This window comes from Capsella rubella, unplaced genomic scaffold (assembly GCF_000375325.1).
Source record: "Capsella rubella cultivar Monte Gargano unplaced genomic scaffold, Caprub1_0 scaffold_3, whole genome shotgun sequence".
Taxonomy (NCBI): Eukaryota; Viridiplantae; Streptophyta; class Magnoliopsida; order Brassicales; family Brassicaceae; genus Capsella; species Capsella rubella.
In genome coordinates, this window is record NW_006238921.1 from 12613509 (window position 1) to 12639386 (window position 25878).

Sequence of the window (25878 nt, forward strand, 5' to 3'; positions counted from 1 at the left end):
TTAAGACTTTATGCCTATCTTCGGTCAGCTTTCAGTTGTACCTATATAGTATGTGGGATAATGTTTTTAGATATTTATAGTATATCATTTATAGTTTGGATTCATACATGTTTGACATTTAGTTTGGTTTCAGTTAGATAGTTAAGGATTTTGTTCTTAACTACTTGATTGTTTTTTCTTTTCGAAACTTACTTAGAAGACGTAGAAATTAAATCATAAAAATATAATCCATTTATTATTTAAAAATTGCTAATAAAACATAACAATTATTTTAATTTGATATATCCACATGTAGTTTTAATTTAGTAGTTAATGAGGTACCAAAATATATGAAATCTTGAATTTATAACGATCAAATAATTACGATGTAATTAAACTTTTATTTTTTATTTTTGGATAGTTTATAGATTTGAAATTGCATTATAGTTAGGAAAAATAATAATCGAATTAAATATTTTTCTAATTTTCGATTGGTTATGTTAAGTGCTAGTTATTAGGGTGATTGAATTAATTCTGTATTTCTGAATAATTTTTTTAAAAATTGGATTATTGGTTTTTAAAAAGAAAAACGGAAATATCTCATATGTAATCAATATATTTCAAACTCTTTTAATTTTTGTGCGATATTTTCGAGATTGCTTTTTTTAATATGAAGATTTTATGTGAAAATAAGAGATTTCATGTGATATATAATTTTCGCATGATTTTAGCCAACAAACTTTTAATTATTAATTTAATTAAGATTATTTATTCAAATATTTTTAACTACTTTTTAAGATTATATTTTTAAAATTTGATGATATAATTAATTATGTCGTATATTTCACACATTTTATGATATGTATTTTTATAATCAAACATACTTTTTCATCTATGTTTTTCTTAAATATAAATTATTATTTTCAAAAAATATTCTAAAATATATAACTAATATTAAATCTGTTTGAATATGTTTAATTTCGAATTTAATTGTCCATTTTTTATGGTAACAAAATTAAAATGATTTCCATAAATACAGATAGTTTTTGTTTTTTATTTTTTATTTATTTAATTTATTTTTTTGCTGTCTTTTAGTGTGTTTGGCTATAGGTTTGAAATTGTATATTTTGTAATATTTTTTTTCAAGTTGTTTGGTTACAAAGAAAAATAATGATCCCCAATTAATAGTATAGATTTTTCATATTCTAAATTTTTATTATCTGGTAGTGTATTCACAATCATTATCCAAAAAAAAATAAAAATAAGTGTCATTTGCAAAACAATCATCAATTGAGACAATATATAGACGTTTTTTAGTTAGTACCTTTAGTTGCAAAAGAAATCCCTTATGTGTGAGCAATTTGCAACTTTATAAAAAGTTTGTACATTAGTATGTAGTGTAGATAAAGCTGGTAAGAAAATAGGAAAATTTTCAGTAAATATTAATTCTACCAATATAGAACTGGCTTCTTTTTTAAAAATGAATTATTACATTTGTAATACTTATCTGTTCCATTTTATTGATTTTTAAGCTAAAAGCACAATAATTAAGAAATAATAAATATTTTATTATTTTTACATAAAATATACTATTAAGTATTATTTTAAAAATTAACCAATAGAAAAATTGATTGGAGAAAATAAATATTTGTAACATACTAAATAAACATTAATGATGCATGAAAATCTGGAAAATTCTTATAAAATGGAACAAAATAAAAAGGCTTAAAAATCTTATAATTTGGAATGGAGGGAGTAGAGGTTAGTGGTTTGGAATACGAGAAAATAATATTTGACATTTTAAAATAAAGTTAATAAACTACCATTTATTTTACATTCTTTGTGACTAACACATACTAACACATACGATTTCAAAGTTCTATAAATAATTTGTGGCTCGTAAACCTTTTTCACAAAAGAAACACATTTTGTGACTACCTCTTTAAAAAGTTACAAAAATTGCACAACATATCCACATATATGAGGCTTATTAGAGCAAACCCATAGTATTAGTAAGATTTTGCTTTCATTTACCAACCCTCGTGATTTTATTTAGATTTTAATCAACAGAATTGTTGATACGTTCAGTTCAAGGTTTATAAGTTGAACGACGCACATAAGCGGATTCATAACAAAAACATCATCTATATCGTCATCATCCTCAATATTCGTCTCAACATCTGTAACATAAATAGAAATAATTTTTTTTTGGTTTCCGTTCAGCTATCATAATCTAATGCCATTTAGTGTGGAGGTAAAGTGACTTTATTTTGACTTTCCCAGTATCCCTACCATAAGTCAGTTAAGTTGTCGAGGCAATTACTATTTATGTTAAAGGTTGGGTACAAAAATTTATTTTTTTCTTTTTCTTTTTTATTTTATTTTATTATTTTATTATCTCTATATTTATAATTTTACAATATTTGAGGACTAATCTATTTCCCAATACTATATATCACCATTCTTGGCCGATATTTTTTCTTGTCAAATAAATTATATTAATTCTCTAAAGAGATTGCAAAATTATTAAACATAACCAGTATAAAATAAATTATTATTTTCTACTAAATTAGTTCATACATAAATTTCTTTTTTTTGGGTAATTTTTATCAGAAACCGGATGTAAGTTTTACGCACTCCATCTTACAATAGAATTTAAACTGATATTACATCTGAAGAAAACAAATATTAATTCTATACACTCTATCTCAATGGATAAAACATCTAATTTTCATATGAGAATTAATATTTGCATTATATAAAATGTATATCTTAGTTAAAATTAAATTATACATCATAAAGCTAGATTGGTAACTTAGGGGTATTCACAAGCTGGAGAAATAGATGTTGATGAGACCTTCGTACATACTTCATTCACCTTGAGTCCATCCATTTACTACTTCAGAGTTCAGATGGTTTGTGTGCTAAATATTTGGTTGTATCAAATGGTCTCTTCCGGAACAGATTTTTCAAGATGAAGTGTATGTCTCGCAGCCAAAGAGGTTTGAAAATCCACATTTTCCTGATTATGTTTACAAGTTAAAAAAAAATGTATGGTTTTAAGCAAGCTGGGAGAGCATATGTATGAGAATGTATGAGAGGGGAATTCAATTTCTGTTGAAAGAATTATTTTTAAAGAGGAAATGTGGATAAGACTCATATTCTTTATAATTTAGGATCTAATATACTGTATGCTCATTTTAAATTTTAGTTTCTATTTAAATTTTTATAAGTGAAGTTACATATATTTTCTTTACTCAACCAGCATTTAAACTTTTAACTCTATTATAAAATTGATTAACACAAATTTGAAGCTTTTTTGGTTAAAAAGTTGAAGTAAATTATATATTATTATTAATAATAAAATTTCATAATATTGTTTTCACTAATTTAAAATTTAGTTTTATGTATGATAAATAATCTCAAATAGCTAAATTTTATTAATTATAAATGAAATTAACAATCAAAATATACTTTTCATTTGTGCCATATCCCAACAGAAAACAACTTTTTACTCCAATCCCAACAGAAAACAAACTTTTTAATTAACATCATCCTTATCTCAACTTGGTAGATAAAAAACTATATAGCACAAGAACTTAAAAAAAAAAACTTAAAAAGCTAGTTAGCTATAGGGTTACTACGATCAAGAGGAATCAAGAATTGCTGAATGTAGCATAAGAACCAAAACAAGAATTTTGTGAGAACAAAAAAATCACAAACGCCTTCCTCTTCTACCATTCTTTCTCCGGGTACTATCAGTCGGAATTGGAGTCACATCCTCTGCAATACATCAGAAAAGTTTGTTCAGTGGTTAGTACATGGAAACTAGTTCTAGGCTTTACATAAAAAGAGATAGAAATAATTACCTATGCGACCAATCTTCATGCCTGAACGAGAAAGAGCTCTAAGGGCAGCCTGAGCACCAGGACCTGGAGTCTTGGTCTTGTTTCCTCCAGTGGCACGGAGCTGCACGTGAAGGACTGTGACGCCAAGCTCCTGATGATATAAGAAAACATCAAACCAAAGGATCCAACAGCCAAGTAAAATAAAAAGTCGAAAGTATATAAGATATAAACAAAACCTTGCATCTTTGAGCAACATCTTGAGCTGCAAGCATAGCAGCATAAGGACATGACTCATCCCTATCAGCTTTTACTTTCATTCCACCTTCAGTATCACAATCACAATATTAAGGATTTAAACTTCAACATACACTAACTATAGATCAAATATATGAGACTTAATTACCAGTAACACGAACGAGAGTTTCTCTTCCAGAGAGATCAGTCACATGCTACAAAGCACAAACATAGAAAAAGGAAGACCAAGTTAGAAAATGTAAATTGAACACATGTTACATTATATGGAGTGGAGCTCACGAAACACTTACGATGAATGTGTCATTGAAGGAAGCAAAGATATGAACAACTCCAAAAACGTTCTCTCCTTCACGAACACTTGGTCCTAGACGAGTGACGTTATCTTCCTTGGGTTCTCTATTCTTCTTCTTGGACGACTATATTATAAACAGAGAGTCAAACACTAGTTACGTGTAACGTACGTATCTACTTGCAAAAAAACAATCTAAAACACAGACTAACTTCTTGAGAAATTCATAAAAGGAAGAAACAAGATTGGTTATGGAGTAGAGAGACGATGGAGATTACCATGATGTAGATGACGGATGAGAAGTGAAAAAGAGAAGAAGATGGTAGAGCTTAGGGATCTTCTCCTTAACTAAGAGAGCAGATAAAGATGAAACGAAAACAGAGATTGTTAATTGTTAACACTAATATATAGTAAACATAGGGTTTTAAAGATATCATAAATTAGGGTTTTAATGGTAACATTAATATACAAGTAAACTTAGGTTTTAATGGTAACACTAGCCTTGGCCATTAGGGTACTCGGATTGGGTTCGGGTAAAAACCTTTCGGGTTCGGATTTTGTTGGATAGAGTTTAGGATTCAATAGAGTAAATCTAAAAATTCGGTTTGGTTTCGGTTCGAGTCCACTCGGGTTCGGGTTCGATTTAGATTTTTATAACCGCTAGTACATATTTTATGTTCTATAACAGAATTTTTAAATAATAGATAGTACACAAATACCTAAAATTTCACCCAAATATCTGGTAAATTTTTGGGTTTTCGGATAAATACCCAAATTTTTGAGTAAATATCCGGAATTTCGGGTAAAAATTCATATTTTCAAGTATAAATTCGTGTATTCATCTAAATAATTCGGGTATTTAGGTCCTAAATTATCTATATACATTTATATTTTAGATATTTTTGGATTTGGGTTCGGATCAGGTTCAGCTTCAGGTTTTTGATTAGAAGAGTTTAGGACGCAAGAGAGTAAATCTAAAATTTCGATTTCGGATCGGTTCCGGTTTTTTTATCCAGGGGTATTATTGTATTAAATCCTTAATTAAAAACAAATGAAAACTAGTAAAAGAATTCTGACAGCTGTGGGATTTGAACCCACGCCCTTTCGGACCAGAGCCTAAATCTGGCGCCTTAGACCACTCGGCCAAACTGTCCTGTTGTACGCTATTCTTGAACCACTAATATAAATTAAGAATCTTGGAAAAATTGAACCTTTAAAACTCGATTAAATCTTCTTATGAATGACATTGGATGCGAGAGAGAGAGAGAGTGAGGATTGGGGAAGAAGATAACGAACAGGGTCGGTTCAATTGAGACAGTGTTTCAACAAACAAGAGAACATTAGATTGGATCAATTCAAGACTGAATCAAGTTTGGTACAAATCAGGAGATCTATAGAAGTGGGAACAGTTCATTCTAATTCAATAAGAAACTAAAGATTGCTGAGTGGTGCAACGAATGAAAATGAAAAGTTTGTCTCTTTTATCATAACCCTGATGGTTTGTTCCTGATCCTACTTGAGCGTCTCACTGGTGTAATCATCTCTGCTTCTCTATCACCCTGTGAATATAAAACTTGTTAGTGTTTTAAAACGATGCAAGAACTTGTTGAAACTTTTACTTAAAAGTGATTTGATAGTACTCACACTTTTGATGGGTATTTTCTCGTATGTTGTGAAACTTCCGTAAGAAAAGGAGCCAACAGAGTATTCTGATGCTGAAGATGCCATTGATTCTCTCCTCAACTTGCTTCTGCTGCTACTGTTGTTGTTCTTCTTATTGTCTTTTTCGCTTTGAGGTTCTTTGTGGAAACTGTTGCTCATTCTGTCATCAACTTCTTCCGCCTTGAAGTTCAGTGAAGAAAGCTTTTCTTTCATCAGATTCTCTACTAATACATCCTTGTTGATGGTCTCAGCTACTGGTTTGGGAGCAAATGCAGTCATAGGTTTTACCTTCTTAACGAATATGTAGGCTACTGCTGCGAGTAGAACCAGCATAGTCGTCGAGGACAATACTATCATAGCCTTGACATTGTTAGTTTTGTTAGAAGACCTTACTTTAGGATGAAGATCATCACTAGATTCTACTGTAGTCTCCCCAAAAGCTTCTTCTGGTCCACTTTCAGTATCAGCTTTGGCTAAATCATTATCAGCTTTGTTAGAAGAACTTACTTCAAGATGAATAAGAACATCATCAATTTTGGATTCAGTTTCTCCAAAACCTTCCCCTGATACACTACTTTCACTAGTAAGTATCTCACTCTCATTTTGCTGGTGGAGATTGATGGCAACAGATTCAACATGCTGGTTAGTGTAGATAGCTTCGGATTTAGCTTCTTCCAGCTTCTCTTGGGACTTTACGGATGATCCTGTTTCAATCTTTTCTTCAGGACTCTCTTGGGACTTTACGGATGATCCTGTTTCAATCTTTTCTTCAGGACTCACCTCAGACTCTCTTTGTTCTTCAATGTTCCACTCTAAGACATCGTCGAAAACTTTATTCACCTCTACATCTGAGTTCCATCTCTTCTCAGCCTGTTCATCAGATTCACTAACTTCTGCATCGTCATCTGACTTTTCATCTCCTCCACTCTCCAGCTCAGATGCATTGACAGAACCATCCTCTTCATAGACATCTTCAAGATTAGTTTCAACTTTGCTCTTCTCTTGTAGTGGTTCTTCAGTGATTTCAACACTTGTTGGCTGGAAAACAGTATTATCCGCCATAGTATATGTCAAGTTATGAAATTGCAGTTGACCAAATTCCTCATTCCATCCTCCAAGACGTGAGACCAGCTTATCCATGAACACAAGTGATGTTTCTGTCAAAGTCAAGAGCTTTTCACTCAGCTTGTCCAAGTTATTAGCTTTTGCAAACTCTGTGATTTCTTTCGGGATATGGAACTCGTCGAATGTTGATATCATTGGTGGAGAAAATGTCCCTGCAATCAACAGATACGTGATGGCCAAAGCCAAAAACCAACCAAGGAACTTGAATTTCCTGAAACCAGACTGTTTTGGCACTTGACTTGTTTCTTCAACGCTCTCACAAACCATTTCTTCATCACTCTCTGCTTCCAATTGCTCCACATCTTCGGTTTCACTTTCCACTACTGCCTCAGCTCCATACTTCACTTGTTCCTCACATGTATCAGATTCTTCTACAGACAATTCAGTGTCTGAAGAAGAGCTTTCAGAGATGAAAAGTTCCTCAAGCTGCTTGCACTCATCAAAACGCTTCTCCATTCTTGGATTCGGCTTATAATGAAGGAACTGAGGCCTTGGCGACAAATAATTCTTCTTCGGATCATAAGGAGGCAACAATGTATCGACTTCACGAGCTGCAAATTCAGGAGATGTGTATGGAACAGAAGGACGAGGACTGATCCTGAATCTTGGATCAGAATATGTAATCCCTTCCTTCTCATAAACTTCCTTCTCATCAAAATCAGTCACAGTCAAGTCATGTGATTCCTCAAAATCCTTCTTTTCATCAATACAAATGTTTTGTATGACATCTGAAAACGAAACACATGACTTAGCACGGTGATGATTTCTTTTGTTCCCCTCCAAGATAAGACCTTTAACATCAGAGAAGGACCGAGACATATCGTTTTTATCAGACAACACTCTCTTCCTTGGCGATGGATTGATCTTAGAAACCGCTGAAATAGTTGGTGACATGAAGTTCTTGGAACCTTTCGGAGTTACAACAGCCTTGGTCTCGTTCTCTTTGTCTTCTCCACCAAAAGAGTTCCTCCGAGAAAACTCTAACAAACACAAGCATCACAACACATCAATCAACAACAACACATCAAACATTCTGAACTTAGACAAATCTACAAGAACCAAGATTTAGCCAACAGAAGAGACTCTAAGAGTTAACGAACTCAGCTATTAATTGAAAAAGAAAAACCTTTAAGTAAAACCCTAATCTAAAAATCAAAACTTTGGAGGACTAAGTTGAACCCAAATCTAAAAAAATCGAAACTTTAAGGAATTAAGAAAGACCCTAACCTGAGGGGACATTGACTTTTGTATTCGCCGGAAAAGGGTTGCCACCAAAGCTCCGGCGTAAAGGATCACCGGATTCTGAGTTTCTCGGTTTAGGGTTTGGTCTGTTAGGGATTGGAGGAGAAAAGGAGGAATTTTTATTGGTAGGAGAAGAAGCCATGACTGATAGAATCCTTAGTTTGCTAACAAATCTGAGATCTTTTGGGTTTGTTCGTTAAAGGAAACAATGAAACAATGAACTTGTAAAGAGATCAAGAAAGCTCTAAAGATTGAGAGAGTTTGAAATTGGGAAAAAGAGGGACAGAGAGAAAGAATCGTAACGGCTAGTTGCAAGTTTTGGAAAGATAGATCTGAGGGATTTTAAACGACGGCTAGTTGCAATTTTTGCAATATTTATGACCGTTGAGATGAAATATATAAAAAGAGTGTTTCAAAAAATTCATAAATAAATATGCTTTAAGCTTTTTACACGTAATTTCATTTTATAGTTATTAACTTAATACTGAATTAAGGAGTTATTTCACAATTTTGCCAACTTTATGTCCAAGTAAAGATGGGTAAGTTTACAATTTTACGACTCAAATATGTGATCGTTTTTGCTGTGAAAAGAAAGGTGTTTGTAATTGTGGACGTTTAAATTCTCCAATTTCCAAAACGTCATTTAAATACCAAATTTAAAAGTTTATGATTTTTTTTGGAATTTAAAATTGTGGATTTTTATAAATATTTTGATGAAAATGTGTAGTAATGAAAATAATTCTAATAGTAAAGGCTATGAATGGTGACCATAAAAGCGGGGCGTTTTTCGTCATGCACCGCAGTAATGCACATATATTATTAGTCAACCTGATTTTGTTCTTGCTAGCGTTTTTTTTTTTTTTAAATTTATGGAATTAACCAACACATATAGGCATGAAACATTTAAAATCATAAGTAGTATTTACCTAGCTGTTCTAAAACATCATATATCGCATTTTTCCCACAATTTTATTTTCTCTAAATACCGCAATTAAACTGTACTGCATATTAAAACCACTTTTCCTACACAGTCAAATACGCTGTCACGAGAGTATTTATTCAACAAGACTATTCCACCCAAACAAATAAACAAATTAGAGTGTTTAGTAAATTTCTTGTCTCATGTCATTTCAATATCATGTATTAACATTCGCCCACTTCCTACCTTGACTTGACCCCTCTAACTACATGCCAGCTTTATCTCCTTTAATTATATAGCCACCAATACCACACATTTACATATAGATGTCGACCTTAAGTTTTTTTTTTTTGGTTTTTTTTTGTTTTTTTTTGTTTTTTTTTTGTTTTTTTTTTTTTATATTACTCAGGGTAAATCTCCGGACCTATGAAAGGATCCGAAACTAATCCCTGGGGAGAGGGTATCCCACGGGTAGGGTCCCCCCAGTTTTTCAAATGGGCCTTAAGCAAGAGGCCCATACCCATGTGGCCAAAAGGATAAAGCTAGCAATTCTGCGTCTGGGGAGAATCGATCCCTGACCTAGACCAACAGGGCGACTCTTCCACCAGACTAGAACCACTAGCCCACCACCTCTGGGTCGACCTTAAGTTCATAGCTCACAAAAACTACATTATTGTTTTTGTGCGCTAATATATGAATGGTTTAAGCAGAAACCATGTTAATCTAATAGAAATGGTCAAATAGAAAAATGTTTGATGGTTATCGTTTTAGCATATTGATGGGAATAACATTCTTCTTTGGAGAACTTGTAAAGAGATCAAGAAAGCTCGAAAGATTGAGAGAGTTTGAAATTGGGGAAGAGAGAGAGAGAGAGAGAGAGAGACTCGTAACAGCTAGTTGCAATTTTTTGCAATATTTTCTGACCGTTGGGATGAAACATAAAAAGAGTGTTTCAAAAGTTTTGTATAAAAAAGCTTTAAGCTTTTGCCCAAAAAAAAGCTTTAAGCTTTTGCACGTAATTCATTTGATAATTAATAACTTAATACTGAATTAAGGAGTTAATAACTCAATACTGAATTAAGGAGTTATTTTACAATTTTTCTACATTTTTTACAACTCAAATATGTAATCGTTTTTGCTATGAAAATAAATGATGTTTCAAATCGTTTTAGCTATAAAAGAAGCGTATTCGCCTTAGCCGCCGAGAAAGTCACCTTCTGATCTCCGTTTTCCCTCTCCCGTAGTCGGCGCTCCTCGCTGCTGCCGTGAGAGGGCCATGTTGTTTCTTGTATTTAGTTGTTGTTTCTCGTCTGTGGTTTGGCTTGATCTGATTTAGTTCAATGAAGAAGTTGGTTTTGATAGGGTAGTTGTTGTTTATTGGAGAGCGGTGATTCTACTTCCTCAACGGTAGTGGTTCATCTTGTTGAGGATTAGGATTTTGTTTGGGCTTGGTTAAATCTTTGGCTCGTCCCATCTCTAATTGATGCTTTCAAAGCCCTTGGTTTAGACAATATTGGTTCTAGGTGGGCGTTTATCTTCTGGTCCCATTGTCGTACTTGCGCTCGTTTTCTTAGCCGGGTAAGCAGATCTCTTGGTCTGGCTTCTTCTTGATTTGCTAGATTTGGTCTGGTTTTTCTCCGCCTTCTAAGGTTGTTTGGTGTCGTTTTAATCTGCTAGTTCTAGCCTTCTTAGTTGTCGTGAGACTTGATTCGATGGAAGTCTTTCAGCTTTTGGGGTTTGATTATGGATCTTAGCTCTACCTCTTAGTTTGATCCTCTTGCTTGTTCGTTGGTGAGTTGTGGACTGGGTTTGTTCTTGGTGTTCGCCTCTCAGATGTTTTTTTTTGTTGCTTAGCCACCTATTAGCCTATCTTCTTTAGAGTTAGGTTTTGGGCGAAACAATGGATTCGGTCTTTAGCTTTTCTCTTGCGAGGAGATCACAATTTCAAGTCTATAGGTGGTTAAAACTGGTTCGACGAGTGTCCGCGTGTAAGAGCTGTTGATCCTCTTTGGCTTATCTCCAGTCGATTTCCAAGGTGTCTTGCCTTGTTCCTAGTGTCTTGTCCTCTCCTCGTTTGGCTGGTGAGGTATGATGTGTTGTATTTGTGTCGCTGGTCACGTTTGATTCTTGCTTTCCTCCCTGTCGGTCTGCTTCTGATTTGACTTTGGTGTGAGGTCTTCCACTCTTATTGGAGCTGTCGTCGTTAACATTTTCTATAGGGAAGCTTAGTATGATTCTATCTTGCCTTTGCTCAATCCTAGTGCTTGAATGCATTTCCTCCTAGAATTTTTGTTTCCTCTTTAGAATTTTGCTTCTTTGTTCACTCTAATATGTTTCCTTGTAACTTGAAGTTGTATTTCCCTCTTTTGGGCCAATGTCTCCGGGGACATTTTGTAGTCCGTCGGCTTATGTATTTCAACTTGGATCTATCTTTGGATTGTTATTAAAATTTCAGATGACAAAAAAAAAAATCTCCAATTTCCAATACGCCATTTAAATACCAAATTTAAAAGTTTATGATTCTTTTTGTGGAATTTAAAATTGTGGATGTTAATACATATTTTGATGATACTAAAAGAATCATATTCAACAAACAGTTAAGTGTTTGTTCAACAAGACTATTCCACCCAAAAAAAGACACATCAAACTATTTAGTAAATTTCTTGTCTCAATTCATTTCAATACCATGTATTTATTAACATCTCCCACTTCCTACCTTGACTTGACCCCTCTAACTAAATGCCAGCTTTATCTCCTTTAGTTGTATAGCCACCAAAACCACACATTTACATATAGATGTCGACCTTAAGTTCACAGCTCACAAAGCAATACATTATTGGTTTTGTGGGCTAAAAGATAAATGGTCTAAGCAGAAACCATGTTAATCTAGTAGAAATGGTTAAATAGAAAATGTTTTATGGTTATCGTTTTAGCATATTGATGGGAATAACATTCTTCTTTGGAGACTTTGATACTCATGTAATGCAATCGTCAAATAATAATATTAAGTGATCATGAACATATCAGTTTGTTTCGATTTTGAGACAGGGGATTTCAGTTTTTATAAGATGGAAGTTGAGCATTTGTGCATTTTAAAATTATTGGTCGATAAGATTTTATATGATTTTGATATTTTTGGAGAAATTTAGAGAATCTTTTCAAATTTCACTTAGAACCATGAGATTTATGTTTTATGTATTTTCGATTAAAAATCTCTTAAAGTAATGAAAATTCAATTTAGCAATAGACTTTTTAATGTCTAGATTTATTATGTAATGCAAATTATGAGAATTGTTATAAAAATGATTATCTCACGGATTTCAAAAGTAGATTTTTAAAATTTAATATTTAATAACAATGAATTTTAAAGTAGATTTTCAAATTGATAATTTATAACATTGAATTTCAACTTGCAATTTTTGCACGAATTTTTTTTAAGTTGCATTTAACCTGTTTATTTAAATCATATGTTTTATATTTTTCGATGTTAATGATCTAAGAACTCAAATTTCATCTAAATCCCAAACTACAAAAAATCATATTTACATAAAAATGAGAAATATTTTTTTTTTTTGGTAAACTAAAAATGAGAAATCTTTGAATACATGCTTCTATTTCATAATTTTTTTTCTCCATTCATGTCGACTTTATTCTGGGTCCTTAAAATAAAATAAACCTAATTTTAAATGAACAAATACTTGTCAACACAACAAGTTATACACAAAAAAATTAATTATCCTTGATATATTCACATGGATCATACAATTCATTTATGACAATAATTTAATATTTCTCCAAAAAAAAAATTGATTTTTTAACCCCCAAAAAAAAGAAAAGAATTGGTTGAAAAGCACACCACATTCAAATCAACAATATATGATTGGCTATGACATAAACCATAGACTATTCCACCAAACTCTCACAAAAAAAGTTTTTGAGTAAATGCAGAAATGAGAAATGTGTTCTCTCTAAATCATTTTGGATTTTGATACCCACACAAAAGATTTGATTGAGTTGGCAAAATTTATTAACATTTCCCCCACTTCCTCTACTTGGACCTTTGACCCTTTTTAACATTTTTGTCTGTCACTTGTGAATAACAAATATACCTTTTTGGCTTCTATTTATACACAAACAAACACAGAATAAAGTTTAAAGAATCCAAAATAAAAAATTTGCTCTTTCTTCTTCTTCTTCTTCTTCTTCTCTCTCTCTCTCAAAAAAAATCACAACTTTTCGACAGATCAACTGTTTTCTTCCATACGTGTTCATCAATGGCGTCACTTCACTGATTCTCAAAAACCCATTTCTCTCAATCTCTCGTTTTATCTTCTCCACACTCGGGTTTTGAAAAAGGTTGCATTTTTTTTTTTTTCACCATGGAAGCTGCTAATGAGTCCGTCAATGGCGGATCGGTACAGATCCGAGCGGAGGACGAAAGACGAAAGCTTCCTAATTTCTTACAAAGCGTGAACATGAAATACGTCAAGCTGGGTTATCATTATCTGATTACTCATCTCTTCAAGCTCTGTTTGGTTCCATTAATGGCGGTTTTGGTTACAGAGATCTCTCGATTGACAACAGATGATCTTTACCAGATTTGGCTTCATCTCCAATACAATCTCGTAGCTTTCATCTTCCTCTCTGCTTTAGCTGTTTTTGGCTCCACCGTTTACATCATGAGCCGTCCCAGATCCGTTTATCTCGTTGATTACTCTTGTTACCTTCCTCCTGAGAGTCTTCAGGTTAATTATCAGAAGTTTATGGATCATTCTAAGCTGATTGAAGATTTCAATGAGTCGTCTTTAGAGTTTCAGAGGAAGATTCTTGAACGTTCTGGTTTAGGGGAAGAGACTTATCTCCCTGAAGCTTTACATTGTATCCCTCCACGGCCAACGATGATGGCGGCGCGTGAGGAAGCTGAGCAGGTAATGTTTGGTGCACTTGATAAGCTTTTCGAGAATACCAAGATTAACCCTAGGGATATTGGTGTGTTGGTGGTGAATTGTAGTTTGTTTAATCCTACGCCTTCCTTGTCTGCTATGATTGTTAACAAGTATAAGCTTAGGGGGAATGTTAAAAGTTTCAATCTTGGTGGAATGGGGTGTAGTGCGGGTGTTATCGCTATCGATTTGGCGAAAGATATGTTGCAAGTTCATAGGAATACTTATGCTGTTGTGATTAGTACTGAGAATATTACTCAGAATTGGTATTTTGGGAATAAGAAGGCGATGTTGATCCCGAATTGTTTGTTTCGGGTTGGTGGTTCGGCGATTTTGTTGTCGAATAAGGGTAAGGATCGTAGACGGTCTAAGTATAAGCTGGTTCATACGGTTAGGACTCATAAAGGAGCTGTTGAGAAGGCTTTCAATTGTGTTTACCAAGAACAAGACGATAATGGGAAGACCGGGGTTTCTTTGTCGAAAGATCTTATGGCTATAGCTGGGGAAGCGCTTAAGGCGAATATCACTACTTTGGGTCCTTTGGTTCTTCCTATAAGCGAGCAGATTCTGTTTTTCATGACTTTGGTTACCAAGAAATTGTTTAATGCTAAGCTGAAGCCTTACATCCCGGATTTCAAACTTGCGTTTGATCATTTCTGTATCCATGCTGGTGGTAGAGCTGTGATTGATGAGCTTGAGAAGAATCTGCAGCTTTCGCAGACACATGTCGAAGCATCGAGAATGACACTGCACAGGTTCGGAAACACTTCTTCGAGCTCCATTTGGTATGAACTGGCTTACATAGAAGCTAAAGGAAGGATGAAGAAAGGAAACAGAGTTTGGCAGATTGCTTTCGGAAGTGGGTTTAAGTGTAACAGCGCGGTTTGGGTCGCTCTACACAATGTCAAGCCTTCGGTTAGTAGTCCGTGGGAACACTGCATCGACCGATACCCAGTTAAGCTCGACTACTGATTCAATTATTAAACCATTAGTTTGTCATAAACATGGTTAGTTCTAGTTTTACTAGACACTACCTTTGTCTATTGTTCTTTGTTCCCTTTCAGTTCTTGTACTCGTTAAATATGATGCTTCTTGATTATTAGAATCACCTTTTGTTCAACGGCATCTCGAAACGATACAGTTGCGTTGAACTTAATCTATATATAAAAAAAGATTGATTCTTTATGAGGATCATACAAATCTAGGATCCTAGATTGATCTCAAATACATTATTAGGATTTGATTTGTAATTGTATCCAAGCAAAAGGAATCTTTACAATAGTAAGCCGACATTTCCAAGAAATGGACAGTCGATTCTTTGCTGGCAATATCGAGATCCAAATGTGTTTTGAGTGTCACTATCTCCTCGTTGGCGATCGTCATGACGATCCAAACATAAAATTCTCGTGGGTCGTTATCATCATTACTACTAATAACACAATTAGTATGAGAATTGCTAAACATAATCATGGTTATTTAAAGAGTCATTGAAATCTCTATAGATATTATCATAAACAAATATATATATATATATATATATATATAATGTGAAAAAGATTTGTTGTGGCATGGCAATATAAAAAAGTAACATATCAGTGCCGGGTCTTTTGTATAAAAAGCATAACCAGCACAAACACAAACTTGTGGCTCCAAAAAATCTTTCGAAGAAAAAGCCACTTTTGTAAAAAGCAATGCCAACAAATATTTTTATTTTAATTAGAAAATAGTTAAGTTTAGAATAAAAAAGGAAAAATTCCTTAAAAATTTCCCATCTAATTTTAATTTGGAAATTTAATACCCAATGTTATTTGATTGAAAATAAAATGCATGGTTTATTAATTTGTTGCCTATTAATACATCAAGTATATAAAAATTATCGAATCGAAAAAACTGCTTAACAAACGATAGTTGGATTGACGGAATCACTAAACCGGGGTTAATGGAATTACACTAAAATTAGGGTTTATCGATCCCAATTCGATTTGGGATAATAGCAAAGGACAATGCAATCTTTGGATAACCCCAATGTTTAGGGATTATTGATTTCGTCAACTTCGGTTTAGTGATTCCGTCAATCCGATTAAGCGGTTTATTCGATTCGACAATTTTTATATATACTTAATGTATTAATAGACCAAAATTTAATAAACCATGCATTTTATTTCCAATGAAATAACATTGGGTATTAAACTTCCAAATTAAAATTAGATGGAGAATTTTTAAGGAATTTTCTCGAACAAAAAATCTAAGAAACTGCCAGAAAAAAAGGGAGATATGTTTAGAGAAGACCCATTTAAGGTTGTGTGGCTCGCAAGAGGCCAGAGGTCTTGTAGTCTACGAATATAGAGTTTGTTCCATGGACTTATAAAATATTATAGTCCCGAAACGTGAATTGTGACTATTGTCGTTGAATGAGCCGGGTTTGGCGAAATGATATGTGATTCTTCTTGATAGTCAAGAATGCTATGAATGGGTAGTGAAATGAGTTGAGACTTTCCAAATAAAATTTTCATGGAACTTATACAAAGCAATCAACAACCAGTTAGTAATACAGTTGAAGACAAGTTTAACAAACTCATTCAAGTTCACTTGATCGATGCATCATAGATGTGGCATAGTCACAATTCCATAGTACGCCAAGGATTCTTCATTTCGCCGAACGCGATCATATAGGCTTGGCATACCAAAACCGTCTTACTGGTCCTTTTTTTTTCCTAAGTCAAACATAAGGATTAGCTCAGAGATGATATTAGGTTCAGTGAACACTACAATGCTGTTCATTTTCATACCCGGAAGCTCATTCGCCGAAACAACAATGATCCCAGTCATTACCAAGAAACACTACTTGGTTCCCTAAGTCATCACATTAGTTGTTGCTTCTCAAAGACTAACTAGAACTAGTTTTCTTTATACGTCTATTACATCAACATCACTAGAGATATTTGAGCTAATCTACTATATATCACGATGAAGTCTACATGCAGTATATTTTGAGTATGAATAACTCAAATAAATTATAATGATTTTACATCTCTTGCCGTAACATTCTATACACAACAGACGATTATTCATGTACAACATTTCGACTGATGAACATGCTCTTTCCGCAACACACAAGACCATTAAAAACGACTTTACCAACATGATTTTTGAATCTTGAATAAACTTTGCATCATTACTCCGTATGAATTGAACATAGTACTATAGGTAAGGTATGAAATGGCCGATTTTCCTAAGAAATTGCAATCTCAAGGAATCAAACCTCAAACCAAGTGTGACTAATGTACTAAGCTATAACGATTTTTTTTCTTTTTTTCTGATATGTTTTTTTTTTATATCACATTTCTAAATAGGTTATAAACATGCCATTCTATTTACCAAAAATAAATAAATAAATATGCCAATCTGAATAGATGTTAAAAAGAGAAAAAAAAATAAGTTTGCATTATATTCTACTTCTACTAGAGTTTTGATATACATACTAGATCATAAGAATTTTATATTTTAAAATAAAGTTTTGTTATATTTTATAGTTGTAAATTAAATACTATTTTTCAGACCCTTATATTTAACATTAAAATAAATATTATATATATATAATATTTAGTTATAGATAAAAAAAAATTAAGGGGGAATTTCAAAAATACCCCTTTTCATATGCCTCTTTTTAAAAATACTCCTTTTTCAAACTTTATCAAAAAACCCACTAAAAATGTTGAAATTTATCCAAATATGTGTGTAAGCTTATAAATATATACAGATTACCTTTATATGTGTATAAAAATTTATATACTTTTCATAAATAGCGTAAAAATAAATTATAAAAACCTTATAAGAACCTTATAAAAACCGTATAAACCCTTGTAAAAACCTTTTAAAAACCTTATAAAACTTATAAAAACGATTTAAAACTATTTAAAACATTTTAAAATATTTGTATCGAATCTCCCAGAAGTAGTTATTATATAGAAGTACCTTATAAACTATATAAAACTTTATAATTTTTATATTTAAAAAGGGGTATTTTTGAAAATGGATAGATAAAGGGGGTATTTTTAAAAAGGAATACACCAAAAGGGGTATTTCTCAAAAATTCTCAAAAAATAAAGATATAACAACGAAAAGTATTATTATTTTTAATATTTTTATCAATAATTATTTTTTTTGAACAATTTTATCAATAATCTTATATACTCATTTTGATTGGTTAAAGTAGATATCAAATCTTATATATTCATTTTGATTGGTTAATGTTTTTAGAAAGTTATTACATATTTTCGTTTTGATAATTTAATTAAATTATATAAATTAGTATTTAACATTTTTATCTATAGTGAATATTATTAATTTTTTCTTTAAAACCTATATATGTAATGGCATTCTAATGTAATTATTTACCTTTTATTCTATAAGTGTACTTCCAAATTAATAATAAGTAGGAGATAAATTTTTGCTATATTTTCAAGATTAGGTTAATAAATGTGAATATCCAAATATTCATTATAGTAGATATGTTTCTTCATTTTCTTTAACTTTATATAGTATACAAAAATCTGCTCTAGTTTTAGTTTTTTAACTATCCTTTACCTCTAAGGATTGCTCTCTCCCATCAATCTCTAACCATGGCAGATTGGTCCCTTCTTCCCACAGACTTACTAGTACTAATTGTTGGTTGTTTTCAGACATCTTTCGAGATTGTCCTCTTCCGATCTGTCTGCAGCTCATGGCGGTCCGTTGTTCGTTCGCCGCGTGATTCTCGTTCTTTAAGCGTCGAAACTCATGTCCCCATGTTTGTCAAAACTCACAACTTCTACAGGGGAAAACTTCGGTTTGGTAGCAATGATGAGTATTGTAAACTTAAAAAAATCCCAATATATCTTGTGATATTCAAGACTCCCTTTGGTGATGATTATCTATTGGCAAAGATACATGAAAGAAAAATTGGGAAACCAATGTCCTTGTCGTCGCCATTAGTAAGCTATGATGGTTTCAAACCCAAAGAAACTCAAGTATTGTCGTTCAACTCTCTTACCAGTCGAATTGTCCCTTTGTGTTATCACTACCAGGTTAGTTTTGGTCTCTAATACTATACCCAATAAAAAATTTAAAACTTATAGAATGTCCTTATTAAGAGCTGGCAGAGCTCAAATTTGGTGAGATTTGATTTCTCTAAAGTCACATTTGACTATACTACTCTTTAATTTAATTAGGTAACGCTTGAGTTTGATTTTATGATGTTATTGTTTAACTGTTTTTGTGATAATCTTGCTAAAGTACATGTTTGGAATTCAATGTTGTATTAGTCACATTCAGTAAATGAATATAAATACATGTCACACCAGATATTGCCTTGATATATTACCCATCAATAAATGCGCAAGCTTGTATTTTAAGTTTTCCTTCGATTAAGCTTATGTAACCATCGATGATGCAGATAAACTTGGAGTTGGGGTTCTGGCTTGGTGTGCGTTTCGGAATTGAATGGAAAAGTTATTTTAAAACAGTTGAATATCTTGAACTGAATACTAATGATTGTAAATATTTCAGATTGCTAGCTAATATAGAAGGCCATATGATGATATTTAGCAGCCTTGAGATGAGATGGACAGATATTTCGGTCTCTCCTGAGAAATGTCGAGATATGGTTTCATTCAAAGGAAAGTTTTATGTGGTTGATACAAGTGGATGGGGACATGTATTTGTAATCGAACCCTCTTTGGAAGTTTCCGAGATCCCATCGGTCTTACGGTCGACACACAAGTCTACGAAAGAGGCTCTAGTGAAGTCGGGAGAAGAATTGTTGCTAGTGCAACGGTTCACACCAGGTCAGTCTCATGAAGAAGATATGTATGCATATTTCCCAAAAGGAGAGTCTCATCCTGAACATATGTATACATGGTTTAGAGTCTTTAGGCTGGATGAAGAATTTGGGAGTAGGAAGTGGGTTCAAGTTGATGACTTGAACGACCGAGTGATATTTCTTGGAGCTCGGACGAGTCTCTGCTACTCGGTACAAAACCTTCCAGGTGTGGAGGAGAACTGCATTGTGTTCATTGATTTGAGAAATGGTTGCATCCGTTATAATGACTCAATCCTCGTGTTTGACTTAAGAACAAAAAGGACTAGTACTGCCTTTAGTGAATGCAAAGGCTACATGGGCGCATTTGGAGCAAATCTTCAATCTCTGGTATCTTGTGGACTTGTGACTATACCAAACCCAGCAACAAACACAGAGGATATATTAAATGATTCCAACTGGCTCAAGAAAAAGATGTAAAAAATTATTATCTTTTTAACATCGTTGAATATCAGATTAAGGTTCCGTTCAAATAATTTGGTTCGGAATCAGTTGAACAAAATTAAACTCAAGTTTAGTATTTTATTGGCCACTTAAAATTTGATCGTTTAATTAATTTAGTACTTTTAAAATATAGATTTATATATGGTCTATCTAAAAGGAAAAATGAATTAATATTTAGATACACACGTAAATAAAAATTACTAAATGAAAAAGAGAAGGCAAACAATTGAAAAATTGAAAATAATTTTCTAAGTGGAGAGAAAGAAAAATGTTTTAAGAAATTGAGTTTGTTGTACATAACTTGTGAACTGGTCAATACTTGTTTGGTGTAGGGTAAATTTGTTCTAAGTTGTTGCTTCGAATAAAGGCTTCCAGATGTAAAGGAGAATTACATTGTGTTTAGGAATAAGAATGGGTTAAAGCCTATCGAGTACCAGAAATATTAGAGTGTTAAACGGGTTGAGCCCTAGTAATTACCTTGTCCATTCATGGGTTTGTCCGGTCCAAACTATTATGGACGGACAATGGACACGCCCAAACAAAAAATTGTCCAACTGGTCAAAAAGCTCATTTGTCCATGGACATGATGGACAAAACTATATGGACAGCCCAATCTTCAAAAATCCTAGGGTTTTAATTTTAAGAAAAATTAAAACTTAAATTTTTTTATGTTTATGAAAACATAATTTTTGCGTTTTTTGGCGGAAAAACTTGATTTTTTCGTTTTTGGCGGATAATGTGATTTTGCGTTTTTGGCGGAAAAACGTATTTTTTTTTGTTTTTGGCGGGAAAACTTAGTTTTTTTGCTTTTGGTGGGAAAACATGATTTTTTTGGTTTTGGCGGAACGTGATTCTGCGTTTTTGGCGGAAAACGTGATTTTGCTGTTTTCGGCGGAAAAACTTATTTTTTTTTTTTGTTTTTGGTGGAAAAACGTGATTTTGCGATTTTAGGGGGAAAACGTAATTTTGCGTTTTTTGAGAGAAAATGTGATTCTACATTTTTTGCACAAAACGTAATTTTGTGCTTTTATCGAAAATATTTACTTACTAATTTAAATTTTATGAAAAAAATAACAAAAGTAAAAATATGATATCTATGGTATATCGAAATAGACATAATTTTTATTGGATATGGACATATTCTAAACCTATGTTAATTATGGACCGTCCAAATATAGCGCATAAATAAAATTGTTCAAATGGACACATTCAATGGACGGTGGACGGACCAATGACAGCGTACTTGTGGGTACCCGTCGGTTTTTTTCGTCAACACTTAACAATAGAAACGACGGCGTTCTATCAAAAACTAACCTAAACCAAACCTAATCTATCTTTCTTCTGTCATTCGACTCCGACATCGATTCCACTGAGTTTTTCGTCCGCTGTTGAAACCCATTGCTGGTTCCTCCGCCATTGTTGTTTCGTCTGCCATAAATTCATCAATTTCAGTTGTTTGTCTGCCAATTTCAGTCTGGATTAAGCTTTTATATATTGTCTATCTCGAAGTGAATTTTACGGATTCAGTTTCAGAGTCGTCAAATTTTTGACTCATCTGACTCCGGATTCGGGTTCGCTGGTAGCCGAGTTAGATTATCTTCGCATTCAAAGGTACCACCTTTTCCCTTGTATGAATGAAGAAATCTTCTGACTTGCGTCAGTCTTGTTCTCGATCGTTGTTTCAGTCTCTTCTCTGTTCCCAATCTCTAGTTTCCTACGAATTCGATCAGGGTTACACGAAAGATTGGATTTTTATTAATAAGGGGCTTCTTGAATTGGTTTAGGACAAGTAAATTGTGTTCTTCTTTGGGATTGGAGAAGAGTTTGGATTCAAGTTTGTCGTTGTTGTTATAATTGTGAAAGCTGATACAAATCTTTTGGTTATTGTAACTCTTTAGGAGTAGCTGGTCTTTTTATACTCTTGCTTTGATGTTTTTGTTTGTAACAGGAAAGTGCAGCGATTGTTATAAAGCAACCAAAGAGATCTGAGACAACCTTTTCTCCTCTGGTTAGTTCTTTAAAACCCTTTTCTTCTCTGGTTTGTGTTGCCTGGCTTTTGAATCTTAGCTTAGATTACTAATGAACTGGTAAGCCTTGTTATAAGCAGAACGTCTAGGTTAATTTTGCATCATCTGTCAAACTCTTTAAATCATGATATATATGTAGTAAAAGAATCAAGATTGGGAGTTATAATCGAAATAAGTGAATCTTTCGTCTCTTTCTTTTTATGTAATACAGCGACAGACGAGCGACCAAAAGCAGTGACTCGGTGACGGCGGGATTTGATCGGTGTGGAAGATGGAGTTTTGCCCTACATGTGGGAACTTGCTGCGTTACGAGGGTGGTGGCAATTCCAGATTCTTCTGTTCCACATGTCCTTACGTCGCCTACATCGAAAGACAGGTCTTTTTTTGTGCCTTTTCCCAACAAAATATTTGATCAATCCTTTATATCTCTGTTCTTGCTTTGGAATGTTGATAGGTGGAGATAAAGAAGAAGCAACTTCTGGTTAAGAAATCTATTGAACCTGTTGTTACTAAAGCAGATATACCGACAGCCGCTGAAACTGAAGGTATTACGAGTCTCTTGTCTCCTTATTCTAATTTTAGAATTGGGATTAGTTAGTCCATGCTCTGCTACACAAGTTAGTTAGAACATGGAACTTGACTTCTTCTGCACACCTCCTATTGCTCTCTAGAGCATCTTCGTTTTCTTATCTTTTCTCATTGCGGATTCTTTATTGGTCAGCTCCATGCCCAAGATGCGGCCACGACAAGGCATACTTCAAATCAATGCAGATTCGTTCAGCCGATGAGCCAGAATCAAGATTTTATAGATGCTTGAAGTGCGAGTTCACTTGGCGTGAGGAATGATGATCATTCACCACTGTGCCTGCTAATATCTTTTTTTTACTTATCTTCTTTGAGTGTGTTTTACCATTGTGCATTCTTTTTGGTATATTGTTTTCAGCACAAGAGTTTTTGTAATTTGAGCAGTCGGGTATTTTTCCGACTGTGCAAAGTTTTGATCTTTTGGAAGTAAAGTTTTTGAGAATATTCATCTGCTTGTGTTTCAGATCCTACACGACATTGGTTGCACAAGTCTTTTGACTTTGACCCGATCCGTCTGTTAAAAACTTTGTCTTCTTCCTTTGTCCACTAAACCTCCACAATTGTTCAAACTACTTAAAAGCATATTATAAACACAATTGCAGTTTCACTTACATATTTCTAACATTTATTTTGAGAATGTAACCCCGCATTCATTGGATACATAATCATTCTCTTATCCTTCATCCCCATATATAAGAAAAAATTCAAGTTTTAAAATTTACTTTGTTTTCATTTTCTTATATGTATTGTCAATTTGAAACATTATGGTGGAAAGAGTTTTTTTTCTAAATTTTATGGAACATTTGCAAAAATAACATTTTCCGTACTCTTTTACAAAAATACTCTTCCATATTGTCCATTTTTTAAAAATATCTTATTTATTTATAAAATGACTAAAATACTTTCATTCAATGATAAAGAAAGGAATTTTTTTTCCAAAATAATTTTCGTCAAAATAACATTTTGTGAGAGTTATTTATATTTATTTAGTTACAAACATTAAAAATTATATTTATTTAGTTACAAACATAACTTTACCTTGACATTTTCTTAAAAAGTTTCCTCCATATTACATAATTAAATATTATTCTTAAAAAGTTTCCTGCAGATTACATAATTAAATATTATTTTATAATTTTCATTATATACTATTATAGTTTAGATTTATATGTATATTTTGCTATTTTTTAATAGGGTAATTAATCAACAAATATTCATTATAGATATGTTTCTTTGACTTTCTTCACTTTCCTTAACTTTATATAGTAAGATATCCTTCTTTATTGCATAAAAAAGTCTACTCTAGTTTTAATCTACAATAAATATGATTTTTTTGGAGAATTTTTGAGAAATACCCCTTTTGGTGTACCCCTTTTTAAAAATACCCCCTTTATCTATCCATTTTCAAAAATACCCCTTTTTAAATATAAAAAATTATAAAGTTTTATATAGTTTATAAGGTACTTCTATATAAGAACTACTACTGGGAGATTCGATACAAATGTTTTAAAATGTTTTAAATAGTTTAAATCGTTTTTATAAGTTTTATAAGGTTTTTAAAAGGGTTTATACGGTTTTTATAAGGTTTTTATAAGGTTTTTATAAGGTTTTCATAATTTATTTTTACGCTATTTATGAAAGGTATATAAAGTTTTATACACATATAAAGGTAATTTGTGTATATATTTATAAGCTTACACCCATATTTGGATAAATTTCAACATTTTAGTGGGTTTTTTGATAAAGTTTGAAAATGGGCTATTTTTAAAAAGAGATATATGAAAAAGGGTATTTTTAAAATTCCCCCAATTTTTTAACTATATATTTCATATGTCTTCATTTTCAATTATCCTTACCTCTTTAAGTATTGCTCTCTCCCATCAATCTCTAACCATGGCAGATTGGTCGCTCCTTCCCACAGATTTACTAGTACTAATTGCTGGTTGTTTTAGTACTATGTTAAAGAATTTGTTATCTCGATAGTTTACATATTATGTGTTTTATATAATATGTATATTACATGATTTAACAAAATAAATATATGGTTATCGCATAACTTATAACCTATCGCGATATAATATGCTTTATATTGTTAATCAAGTAAATATTTCACACATATCATTACTTTTTATTGCCTTTAGTGATAAATTGTGTTTCCAAACAATGTATTCGAAGCCAAAATAAACAACTTTTTTGGTATAGGAAAATATTTATTTTCATTTATACAGCAATAACAAGTAATTTAAAATATAATATATAAATTATCGCGATAACAAACTATTTAACTCATTACAAATACTATATTGAATGCTATCAATCACATATGAACAGTGTTATCGAGATGATGAACAGTATCTAAGACATGTAGTAAAATTAGTTGAAATCCAAAATATAGTTGTTAGCGGATAATCTAAATCGTTTTACAATGTTTTTTTTGGTGGTGCTTATTTATCCGATAACTAATGTGTTATTAAGTAATAAAATATAATATAAATTTGTCAACTAATTGACATTTCTCATTTAGTGGAGTTGTAAGTTCCGACAATAAAAAAGACTCGTCTATAGCTCCCTAATTCCTATAGCCTACCCTAAGTAGCAACACCTATATTAATGTTTTTTTTGTTATAACTGTATTAGGGATAAACAAGTAACTTACACTCTCTTTTGGAGAGAGAACTAATTTTTGTTTTATCATGTTCTTTC

At 32.5% G+C, this 25878-nt stretch overlaps 5 protein-coding genes and 1 non-coding gene across 8 annotated transcripts; 3 read left to right on the forward strand and 3 right to left on the reverse strand.

Annotated features, from left to right (window-relative positions):
* Positions 1-3694: 3694 nt before the first annotated feature.
* On the reverse strand, positions 3695-4881 carry LOC17890738 (40S ribosomal protein S14-3). The gene is made up of 6 exons (XM_006299263.2): positions 4873-4881; positions 4373-4498; positions 4231-4276; positions 4064-4149; positions 3849-3978; positions 3695-3762 (listed from the first exon to the last, which is right to left on the reverse strand). Exons 1-6 carry the CDS (start codon positions 4879-4881, stop codon positions 3695-3697), a joined length of 465 nt encoding a protein of 154 aa, XP_006299325.2.
* Positions 4882-5444: 563 nt separating this feature from the next.
* On the reverse strand, positions 5445-5524 carry TRNAL-UAG. Its single transcript has one exon. It is a non-coding gene; the product is annotated as a tRNA-Leu (tRNA).
* Positions 5525-5691: 167 nt separating this feature from the next.
* LOC17892891 lies at positions 5692-8695 on the reverse strand. Of its 2 annotated transcripts, XM_023786322.1 has the most exons (4): positions 8386-8695; positions 6796-8138; positions 6016-6747; positions 5692-5930 (listed from the first exon to the last, which is right to left on the reverse strand). In XM_023786322.1, the coding sequence occupies exons 1-4, from the start codon at positions 8540-8542 to the stop codon at positions 5856-5858; spliced, it is 2307 nt and encodes a 768-aa protein (XP_023642090.1). In that variant the 5' UTR covers positions 8543-8695; the 3' UTR covers positions 5692-5855. The 2 variants fall into 2 exon arrangements, with proteins under 2 accessions (XP_023642090.1, XP_023642089.1); XM_023786321.1 differs by having other exon boundaries at positions 6016-8138.
* Positions 8696-13468: 4773 nt separating this feature from the next.
* On the forward strand, positions 13469-15445 carry LOC17890924 (3-ketoacyl-CoA synthase 9). The gene has a single exon (XM_006299026.2). It carries the CDS (start codon positions 13699-13701, stop codon positions 15232-15234), a length of 1536 nt encoding a protein of 511 aa, XP_006299088.1. The 5' UTR covers positions 13469-13698; the 3' UTR covers positions 15235-15445.
* Positions 15446-18882: 3437 nt separating this feature from the next.
* Positions 18883-20637, forward strand: LOC111831582 (putative F-box protein At2g16290). Of its 2 annotated transcripts, none has more exons than XM_023786323.1 (2): positions 18883-19328; positions 19697-20637. In XM_023786323.1, the coding sequence occupies exons 1-2, from the start codon at positions 18885-18887 to the stop codon at positions 20537-20539; spliced, it is 1287 nt and encodes a 428-aa protein (XP_023642091.1). In that variant the 5' UTR covers positions 18883-18884; the 3' UTR covers positions 20540-20637. The 2 variants fall into 2 exon arrangements, with proteins under 2 accessions (XP_023642091.1, XP_023642092.1); XM_023786324.1 differs by having other exon boundaries at positions 19149-19328; positions 19810-20637.
* A 1241-nt stretch (positions 20638-21878) lies between these two features.
* Positions 21879-23626, forward strand: LOC17891432 (DNA-directed RNA polymerase III subunit RPC10). Its single transcript, XM_006298798.2, has 5 exons — positions 21879-22174; positions 22512-22571; positions 22802-22966; positions 23045-23135; positions 23312-23626. The coding sequence occupies exons 3-5, from the start codon at positions 22862-22864 to the stop codon at positions 23434-23436; spliced, it is 321 nt and encodes a 106-aa protein (XP_006298860.1). The 5' UTR covers positions 21879-22174; positions 22512-22571; positions 22802-22861; the 3' UTR covers positions 23437-23626.
* The last annotated feature ends 2252 nt before the right edge of the window (positions 23627-25878 follow it).

Excerpts from the sequence above, each read along its gene's own strand:
- LOC17890738 (XM_006299263.2), bottom strand. Across the intron at positions 4,277-4,372 it reads CCTTCAATGACACATTCATC|CATGTGACTGATCTCTCTGG; the intron begins GTAAGTGTTTCG and ends TGTGCTTTGTAG. Across the intron at positions 3,979-4,063 it reads ATGTTGCTCAAAGATGCAAG|GAGCTTGGCGTCACAGTCCT; the intron begins GTTTTGTTTATA and ends TTATATCATCAG.
- LOC17892891 (XM_023786321.1), bottom strand. The coding sequence starts at position 8,542 with ATGGCTTCTTCTCCTACCAATAAAAATTCCTCCTTTTCTCCTCCAATC. Across the intron at positions 8,139-8,385 it reads AAAAGTCAATGTCCCCTCAG|AGTTTTCTCGGAGGAACTCT; the intron begins GTTAGGGTCTTT and ends TGTGTTTGTTAG. Across the intron at positions 5,931-6,015 it reads AGAAAATACCCATCAAAAGT|GGTGATAGAGAAGCAGAGAT; the intron begins GTGAGTACTATC and ends TTATATTCACAG.
- LOC17890924 (XM_006299026.2), top strand. The coding sequence starts at position 13,699 with ATGGAAGCTGCTAATGAGTCCGTCAATGGCGGATCGGTACAGATCCGA.
- LOC111831582 (XM_023786323.1), top strand. The coding sequence starts at position 18,885 with ATGGCAGATTGGTCCCTTCTTCCCACAGACTTACTAGTACTAATTGTT. Across the intron at positions 19,329-19,696 it reads CTTTGTGTTATCACTACCAG|ATAAACTTGGAGTTGGGGTT; the intron begins GTTAGTTTTGGT and ends TCGATGATGCAG.
- LOC17891432 (XM_006298798.2), top strand. The coding sequence starts at position 22,862 with ATGGAGTTTTGCCCTACATGTGGGAACTTGCTGCGTTACGAGGGTGGT. Across the intron at positions 22,967-23,044 it reads TCGCCTACATCGAAAGACAG|GTGGAGATAAAGAAGAAGCA; the intron begins GTCTTTTTTTGT and ends GAATGTTGATAG. Across the intron at positions 23,136-23,311 it reads GACAGCCGCTGAAACTGAAG|CTCCATGCCCAAGATGCGGC; the intron begins GTATTACGAGTC and ends TTTATTGGTCAG.